General features: G+C 41.9%; 1 protein-coding gene across 1 annotated transcript in view; it reads left to right on the top strand.

Annotated features, from left to right (window-relative positions):
* The first annotated feature begins 330 nt into the window (after positions 1–330).
* Positions 331–10,046, top strand: part of LOC111871907 — a 29,655-nt gene continuing 19,939 nt past the window's right edge. The window contains exons 1-3 of the mRNA XM_023865305.2: positions 331–467; positions 3,416–3,544; positions 5,069–5,302. Of these exons, the coding sequence (XP_023721073.1) occupies positions 3,466–3,544; positions 5,069–5,302 (313 nt within the window). The 5' untranslated portion in view covers positions 331–467; positions 3,416–3,465. The remainder of the gene's footprint in view (positions 468–3,415; positions 3,545–5,068; positions 5,303–10,046) is intronic.

Raw genomic sequence — 10,046 nt, 5'->3', positions numbered from 1 at the left:
TGCCGTGAAGGCGTATGGGGCAGTGGAGTTATAGCTCCAACTTCTTTGACCTCGGCACTAGTTAGAGGTGAGTGGTCGGTTTCACGATCCTGCCGCTTTAACCCCAGGGAAAGAACTCCCGATACCCATCAAATAGGAAACTGGGTGTGACCCGGATTCCGTCTGGACGCTGTGGAGAGGAGGAAAACCTTGCACTGAGCAAGAATAATCCACCGCTACGTAATGGACGGTCTGCAAAACTTTGTCATGCTTCCTGTGATGCACTGACGCTCAGGAAGTCAAAACGAGACAATAAAATAGAGCGAAAGCAACGACCGGATGATCAAGCAGATATTTTCCTGCGAGAGTTCTGATAAATAGAATTGGAAATTCTGCTTTCATTCCACAAAATTCGCAGACTTTTCTATTAACGTTCGAAAATTATTTCAGTTTCGGGTTAAACTGTAAGCAAAGACTACACATAAAGGGTATGTAGGAACACTGGTGTTATTAGAAAATGTGAGACTCATTACAAACAAATTTTTAAGTTTCATTACTAAATGGTGTATAATATAATTACAATAGGCCTATATGTAAGGTAAGTTAAAAGTGAACTTAATTCGAAGTTTAATTAATTAAGATTCAAATTAACAGATCGAAACCTGATTCAGGAGGAAATTAAGATGCAATTGAACTCGGGTAATGCTTGCTACCATTCAGTCCAGAACCTTCTGTCTTCTCGTCTGCTGTTCAAAAACATAAAAATTAGAACATACAAAACTATACTTTTGCCTGTGATTCTGTATGGGTGTGAAACTTTGTCTCTGACATTAAGGGAGGAACATAGACTGAGGATGTTTGAGAACAGGGTGTTGAGAATATTTGGACCGAAGAGAGATGAAGTGACAGGAGGTTGGAGGAAACTGCATAATGAGGAGCTTCATAACATGTACTCTTCTCCAAGTGTAATTAGAATGATCAAGTCAAGGAGGATGAGGTGAGCAGGTCATTTAGCACGAATGGGGGAGACGGGGAATGCGTATAGGATATTAGTGGGAAAACCAGAAGGAAAGGGATCACTGGGAAAACAAAGTCGTAGTTGGGTGGACAATATTAAAGGGGACCTTAAAGTGATAGGATGGGATTGTATGGATTTCATTGATCTGGCTCAGGATAGGGACCAGTGGGGGGCTCTTGTAAACATGGTAATTATCCTTCGGGTTCTATAAAATGCTGGGAGATTCTTGAGTAGCTGCAGAATTGGCGGCTCCTCCAGAAGTAAGTAATTTATAGAGACGTATGGGAGAGTGGAGATATAGCTCCCCCATTCATGACCTTGGAACTGGATAGAGGCGAGTGATCAGCTTCATGCCCCGGTTGCCTTATCCCCGGGGAAGGGGCATCCGTTATCCAGTGGACAGGATGCTGGTTGTGACCCAGAGTCGGTCTAGACGTTATGGAGAAGAGAAACACTTTCTCCTGATGGCGTACAGATTGAGGTACAACGGTTTCGCCTTTATTTTAGGTCTAATGCATTTTTAGTGCCAGCAAGTCACTTAGTAGATACAGCCGTAGGTAGAACGAGACTTTGATATTAAAATAAATCTTAAGAATTATAGGATGAGAAGGTGTGGAGTGGATTCATCCGGCTCAGGATAGGAGCCAGTGAGGGGCGCTTAATATTAAGTAGCCCGAGTGTTCCAAGGAAAAAGGGGTATGTGACTGGTTCAGCTTCTCAAGAAGGACGGTGCAAATACAGTTAATTAGCTGAATTGACTAACTTAATTACGCTTAAGTGATCAGTCATGACATGTCTGCCTTGATGTTGAGAGGAACTGCTCCTCGTATCCGAACACAGTCCGTCAGGACCTCAGACCCCCTCGGACGTGTCTCTCTGTGCCGTGACGATGTGTAGTCCCGAGGAGAAACTTGTCGCCTAAAAGTTCAGGGTCGAAAGGTAAACCGATGAAGCAAGGTGCAAGTATTCGTAAATTTCATTCAGTGTACACGGCGTCATATCCGAGAAGATAACACTTTTCAAGTTCAAGACTTTTTATATGGATAGACGACCATTTTACCTAATCCTTCCTGCCTCACCTTGGCCTTGAGGTCGACTCAACCTCTAACAGAAATGAGTACCAGGAATATTCCTGGGGGGTAAAGGGCGGCCGGTATGCAAGGCTGACAAACTTACCGCCATCTGCGAGTCTACTCTATATAGAAAATATGAGAGCCTCGACTTCTCGAAACCCCAATGGGCCTTCACGGCCTGTTACAGGGAGAGCTTTATGTTTTTTTTTTTTTACAATATAATTCTAAATTATTGTCGGGGTTTCCGTGGCCTATACTGTTCAAACCAAAAGCAACACTGTGCTACTAAAGGCGAGCAAGTTGAAGATGTTTGACATTCTGTAGTATTGATTCTATAAGTAAGGAAACTGTTTTCAGTTACGCTTTCACATTCTATAAGAAAGTTTATTTGTTCCTCACGCTTTGTAAAATATAGTCCATAGAAAACCCGACAATAATTTAGAATGACCCTGTAGTTTCGTGAATTTAGCTTCGAGGGCCGAGAAATGGCCTGTGACAGGAATCACAATTCCGTACTAAACTCTCGTAGAAGGGGAGTCGATATATCTCAGCTGGTATAGTGGTTAGACTACGGGACGGAAGAACGAGGTATTTGGCTTCGATTCCCGAAACGGGCAATGTGGTTTTCTCGTCTATGAACTCCTCGCATTCATCCTCCTATCCAAAGTATAAGGGGGCCTTTTTACCCGGAGAAAAAACAGCCGAAGCGTGAATCGTACCACTCACATCCATCTACTACCTAGATTACGAATGCATAGAACTATACAGAAACCTTCCCATACGTCTTCATGGAGTGGTAATTGCGAGTAATTAAGCCACAGAAACAAATATACATTTACTTTACGTACATATTCGTAGATCATCAGCTGAGTTCCTTGTACACTGAAGAGATTATGTCCTGCATTCATTCTCGCAAACTTTTCCTAGAGTATCTTTCAGTGAACGTCACATTGGGCATGCAAAGTTACGGAAGAATAAATCCTATGATTTCAACGAGATCTCTGTTATAAAAATATCGGCCCACATCACATATTTAAAATATAATTTAGTAAGTTTCTAATGATGATGTGACAGCCTGCCTCACTGTAAGATGACGACGTAGGAACAGAAATGCTGAGACAGAATTCAATTGGTTAATCTCTTTAAGTACTCCGTCTTTAGCCTGCAGGTTATTAGCAATCTGCAATAAGTTATCAGAAGGCCAAGAACTTCGAACATTCATGCGCGTCTAGTAATCAGACAGTACTTATTCTCTGTTAACAAACAGTTTCGCAGTTAACTGTAAGCCTATTACATGCAGTTTTCTGCTGAAACAACTGTGACCACTGTTTTCTCTCTGCTCCAGAAATCAACAAATTTCATCGCATATTCATTAAGTCAAGATAATAAGAGAATATGGTGGACTTACAAGCAACAGGAGGAGTGATAACCATTCTCATTATCCTCGGTATATACGTGGTCCAAGGAGAATCAGGTAAGATATGGTCACGTGATTTGGTGACTATAGACGGGGTTTGGATTAGTAACTGGATTTATTAAACTCTTGCAGGTCCATGACTACAAGTATTTATAACGTTTCACTAATTCACACACTTTACAGTTCACTAGAGCACACACTTATGTCTTCTCAGCCTGCTATGTCTTAACCAGTTTTCTGGTAACGGCTTCCAACTTCCAAAGTTCCCTTCCTCTGCGTTCCCAAACTGTCTCCGGTCTCAACTACAGCACCTCGCCACTTACTGACTCAAATCACCAATGAACTTACACCACTCCACCAACTGTCTCTCACTAACTGTCCTTATAATATCTCGGCACGGACAGAAGGTTAAACAACATCCATTACTGCTGTGCAATTGATGACATGGAAACATTCTGGTTTACTCGGCCGTTACTTAGCAGCGGTTGTTGCATAGTCATTTATTTCGATGTCGTTGCCTAGCAATGGGTCTACATTCCACAATATTGTTTTATTTGTATGTCGCAACAATACGCCTTATTAAACAACTAAAATAATAAGATTTCTTTTTCGACTACAATTGTTTTTGTCACAGAAGATACTTCTTATATAACATTAATTTTGCCTTCAGTGATGCATAGAACTTCCAAGGATTTTATTAGAAGATATTCTCTTTTCGATCTTAGAATTGTGTTGAAGATTCAGATGTAAATAGATTCAAGGGATGTTGTCTTTCTTCGGTTACGTCGCTGAGGTCTTACCGACAGAAATATCCGGAGATTAACTCAATATTGCGAATATGTGCAGTATGTAAACACAGGCAAACTGGAAGAGTAGTCTTTTCGAAAGTGACACCGTGTAGTCCTATACATACTCGCGGACTATTCGTAAGAAAGTTCTACCTACATCTTCAGGGTTAAAAATAAAGCCAAATAACAGTAAACAGTATGTAAGATTTGAGGCTTTCACGGCGGTGACCATGGTGTTAACCGACGTTCCTCCGAAACGTCGGTTAACACCACATGTACACGGTGCCAAATCCCAAAAGACTGCTTTCTTAACAGTAAACAGAGCTGCTACCTGGTTGCTTACTCATTTACGTACTTACATATGGAGCTGAGCCCTTCTGGAGGAACCGCAAATTCTGCAGCTACTCAAGAATTTCTCAACATTTTATGGAACCCGAAGGTTCATACCGTGTTCACAAGAGCGCTCCACTGGTCCCTATCCTGAGCCAGATCTATCCAATCCATACCATCCCATCCTATTCTCTCTCTCTACAATCCACTTTAATATTGATCACCCACCTACGCCTTGGTCTTCTCAGTGGTTCTTTCCTTCCGGTTACCTGGTTGCTTGCTTAGTTTAATATTCGACCCTAGAAATGGGGGCAGTTTCTCCAAAACGCCTGCGAAATTCTACCAGACTCTATGAATTCTCATAACAGAAGACAGTGTGCATCACAGTCATTGCTGTGAGAACCTCAAATCATACAAATGTCTTGCCACACTGGCTCCTTTCAAAATGTTATGTTGTCTGTAGAGTGCATCGTGAACGTCGGGTCTGACCTCCAGTACAAATCTCCGTTACTAATCAGTCCTGATGATGAAATTGTGCTGGATGGATCACGATTCGTGCTGCCAACTAAAGCATCACGGAGAGTCAGCTTGCAAGAAGGAGAAGGGGTGGAGTTGTGGTGCCCCGGAAACAGCAATCAATTGAACATCTCTGGGACGACAAGGGATTTCAAAGAAACCAGCATCACTTGCAACTCAGGTACATACTAAATCGGCTATACATTTGTAATTAATGACGTAAATATTTATACGTGGGTCCCTTGTCACCATGGCAGGGCGCGTCCTCAGGTTGCGGAAGGAGGACACGCACTCCAGGTATGGAGGGAAGCTGCGAATATATTGAATAAGTAGTCGCGGACAGCCGACAAGGAGTGGTCCTCCAGCTTGGGGGTTGGGCGTGGGGCTAACAACTTCTCGCCATTCAAATTAAACTTGTTACGAAAATTCTCAAGAAGCCTCGGACCTGGATGCATTCCTTGGATTAACGACCTAAGAGGTAAAGCTATCCCTGTACCAGGCCGTGAAGGCCCATAGGGTTGTGAGATGTTGAGGGTCCCACACTATCTAGACAATCGGCTCAAAGATGGTCTTAAGGTTGTCAGCCTTAAGCGCCAACCACACTTTACTCTCCAGGAAAAGTCATTTAATTAATTCCCGGTACTCGTTTCTGTTGGAGGCTGAGTAAACCCCAGGGCCTAGTGCGGCCGGAAGGATTAGGTGAACTGAAAAAATCCATTAGCCTCATCGGAACTTGAACCCGCGACCTTCCGGCTTGTAGCATAGCCCCTCAACCATCTTGTTGAACTTATTCAAGCAGGAGGCGAAATATTACGTTCTAAGATCCACAAACTAATTACTTCTATTTGGCATCAGGAAAAATTGCCTGATCAGTGGAAGGAGTCTATTAATATACCAGTTCACAAAAAGGGTGATAAAACTAACTGTAGTAATTATCGAGGGATATCACTGCTATCAATTTCATACAGAATTCTGTCCAATATTCTTCTCTCAAGGTTAAGTCCATATAGAGATGAAATTATTGGGGATCATAAATGTGAGTTTAGATGTAACAGATCAACTACAGATCAGATCTTTTACATTTGTCAGATATTGGAGAAAAAATGTGAGTACGATGAGACAGTACATCAGCTATTCATAGACTTCAAGAAAGCCTATGACTCAGTTAGGAGGGAAGTATTGTACAATATTCTTATAGAGATTGGGAGACCCATGAAACTAGTTAAGCTGATTAAAATGTATTAAAAACGAAACGTATAGTAAAGTCCGTGTAGGTAAACATTTGTCTGATAAATTTCCTATCCAGAATGGTCTAAAACAAGGAGATGCTTTATCGCCACTCCTTTTCAACTTTGCTTTAGCATATGGCATTAAGAAGGTTCGGGGAAACCAGCTGGGACTGAAATTAAACGGGACACATCAGCTGTTGGCCTATGCCGATGATGTGAATCTACTGGGTGATAATGTAGATACCATAAAGAAAAACACACAAACTTTAATTGACGAAAGTAATGAGGTTGGTCTAGAAGTAAACACAGAGAAAACTAAGTATATGTTGCGGTCTCGTCACCAAAATGCAGAGCAAAATCATGACATAAAGATAGGAAACAGATGTTCTGAAAATGTGGCACAGTTCAGATATTTGGGAACAACGATAATAAATGAAAACCTGATTCAGGAGGATATTAAGAGGCAATTAAACTCGGGTAATGCTTGCTACCATTCAGTCCAGAACCATTTGTCTTCTCATCTGCTGTCCAAAAACATACAAATCAGAACATACAAAACTATACTTCTGCCTGTGATTCTGTATGGGTGTGAAAGTTGGTCTCTGACATTAAGGGAGGAACATAGACTGAGGGTGTTTGAGAACAGGGTGTTGAGAATATTTTGACCGAAGAGGGATGAAGTGACAGGAGGTTGGAGAAAACTGAATAATGAGGAGCTTCATAACTTGAACTCTTCTCCAAGTATAATTAGAAAGATCAAGTCAAGGAGAATGAGGTTGGCAGGTCATGTAGCACGAATGGGGGAGACGAGGAGTGCGTATAGGATATTTCTGGGAAAACCAGAAGGAAAGAGACCACAGGGAAGACCAAGGCGTAGGCGAGTGGACAATATTAGAATGGATCTTAGAGAGATAGGATGGCATGGTATGTATTGGATAGATCTGGCTCATTATAGGGACCAGTGGAGGACTTTTGTGAACACGGTGATGAACCTTTGGGTTCCATAAACTGCTGGGAAATTCTTGAGTAGCTGCAGAATTGGCGGCTCCTCCAGAAGGGCTCAGCTCCGTAGGTAAGTAATATACGTATTGACAGCCTCTGTGGTCTAGTGGTCAGAGTTCCTGGCTACAGACTTAGAGATCCCGAGTTTGATTCCCGGCGCTAACGGATTCTTTTTTAAGTAGTGGGTCTGGAACGGGTTCCACTGAGACTCGTGAGGATAATTGAGCTACTTAAATGGAAAAGTAGTGGCTCCTGTCTAGAAAACCGAAATTAACGGCCGTGGGGATTCGTTGCGCTGACCACGAGACACCCTATATCCGCTAAAGTTAGCACTAACTTCGCCGGCAAGCGGTAGTAGTTCGGTGTAGTTCGCTTGCGGACTAAAGCCAAGGAATTTGATATATATACATTTGTTTATTTAACGACGTTGTCAGTAGTTAAAAAATATGGCGTCAAATGGTACGATGATAGATGAATGGTGAAACGGAAAACATCTGGAAGGAAACCACAGTAACCTGAGCGAGGTGTTATCCTAGAATTTGCAGGAAGGGACTGAATAAAACCACAGAAAACCTCAGGATGTCCGATGTTGTAAAATATTTGAACAGAGAACCTATCGCTTACAGAGCGTTACCACAGCGATAACATGTCTTGTAAGTTTCCAAGACAGGAGAGACGTTAGAATTAAAATATCTTAGTTTCGGCAGTTCGGAGCCTATGGAGCTGTGAATGCAAAGTTATGCGTTGTTAGAGGCCGAGTCGACCCCAGGGCCTAGTGCGGCTGGAGGGATTAGGCCAATTGAAAAAAATCCAATGACCTCATCGGGATTTGAATGCGCGACCTTCCGGCTTGTAGCATAGTGCCTCAGACAACTAGGATACTGCGCGCCCCAACAGAAATGAGTACCAGGAATTAATTAAATAATTCTCCTGGTAAGTAAAGCGCGGCAGGCGCGTAAGGCTGACAACTTTACCGCCATATTTGAGCCGATTGTCTAGATAATGTGGAAGCCTTATGGGCCTTCACGGCCTGTTACAGGGATAAATTTACTTTTTTTACTTCAAAATTTTTTCACTTCTTGACAAAGTACTCAAAAATGATTTCTTTAAGATTTTCATTGAGGTAAAAATAAAGCTGTTCCTGCAACAGGCCGTGGAGGCCCATAGGTTTTTGATACGTTGAGGTTCCCATATTTTCTCTAGACAATCGGCTCACAGATGGCGGTTAGTTTGTCAGCCATAAATGCCGATCGCCCTTTACCCCCAGGAAGATTCCTGGTACTCATCAGAGGCTGAGTCGGCCCCAAGACCCTAGTATGTCTAGAAGAATTAGATCAATTGAAAAAGAAAATCAATGATCTCATCGGGAATCGAACCCACGACTTTCTGGCTTATGTCATAGCACCTCAACCAACTAGTACATCGCGTGGTTCCTTGTATAGGAGGGTGACTGTTGAAATTCATTGATACATATAGTAATTAGTGCAATATCGCTAAATTTTAACATAATATTTATTTTAACTTTTACGTTTACGGGCTCAGATACTTTAAGTTCTCCATGTTTATATACACAGTGTGACTGAAATGTGTGGGCAACGTTCTGGAACAAGTTCCACATAACAAAACGAGAAAAAAATGTCCATATTAACACGTGTCCCGAAACATTTAATCTCTGAGTTATAACTGAAAGAGCACATTTAAAATAAGTGCTCACAATGTCCTCCAAGAAATTCAATGCACGCCTCCACACGTCTCGTCATGGACCGACGCATCCGTTCACAGATGTCGGGGCAGTTGCAGATAGTCTGACAGGCATCCACAGTGCGGTGGTGAGGTGGTGAGGTGCCTCTTCGTTGCCAACACAGAAACCGGCTAAATGCTTCAGTCATCTTTGAACGGATGCGACGGTCCGTGACGAGATGTGACGAGTCGTGCATTAAACCTCATGGAGGACATTTCGAGCACTTATTTTAAATGTATTCTTTCAACTATATCTCACAAATTAAATGTTTCTGGACACGTGTCGATATGGATATTTGTTTTCGTTTTGTTATGTGGAACTCATGACCAAAATTTTTCCGCACTTTTCTGTTATACTCTGTATATAAATACTAAGTTCCATTTAATATGGCACACTCCCTGAAGATGATCTTGTGTGACCGAAACATATCGGGATTTTAATATTGTAGCGTGTACAGCCGTTGTTAGGAAATAGACGGAAAAACAAAGGTGTTACACCATCCGTTTCCAGGTAAAGGTTTGGTAAAACACAAGTTCCCGCGGCAAAGAATACGCTCATAATAATAGAGTTACTGTTGTAAATGGTGTTTTCTAATGGGTCAGTGCAAAGTGATTATTTGGAAAACAATTGGGGTGATCCAGTTACTGTCCATTCCCCACCTTTAATGACACCACCTTTAGATATTTTATATACATTTATTAATATGTCTAACATGTAAAATGTAAATATCCTTTACATTAGGACACATCACTTACTACTGTAATGACTCTGACAAAACACAGACCAGTCTTCTAAGCAGAGAGGGTGCCCAACAATAACAAGTCCGTAACTGTCAAACGGTAACAAATATCTGCTTATGGACCCAAGATGGAGCTAGGAACCAAGACTGACTGACTGACTCAGTGGCGTAAGTCGCAATGTGACTTTGACTTTGACTTTGACCCAGTTAGTTG

Source organism: Cryptotermes secundus, unplaced genomic scaffold (assembly GCF_002891405.2).
Source record: "Cryptotermes secundus unplaced genomic scaffold, Csec_1.0 scaffold641, whole genome shotgun sequence".
Lineage (NCBI taxonomy): Eukaryota > Metazoa > Arthropoda > Insecta > Blattodea > Kalotermitidae > Cryptotermes > Cryptotermes secundus.
Note: the sequence above shows the minus strand (reverse complement) of the source record. Positions and strands in the feature narration are given on the sequence as shown.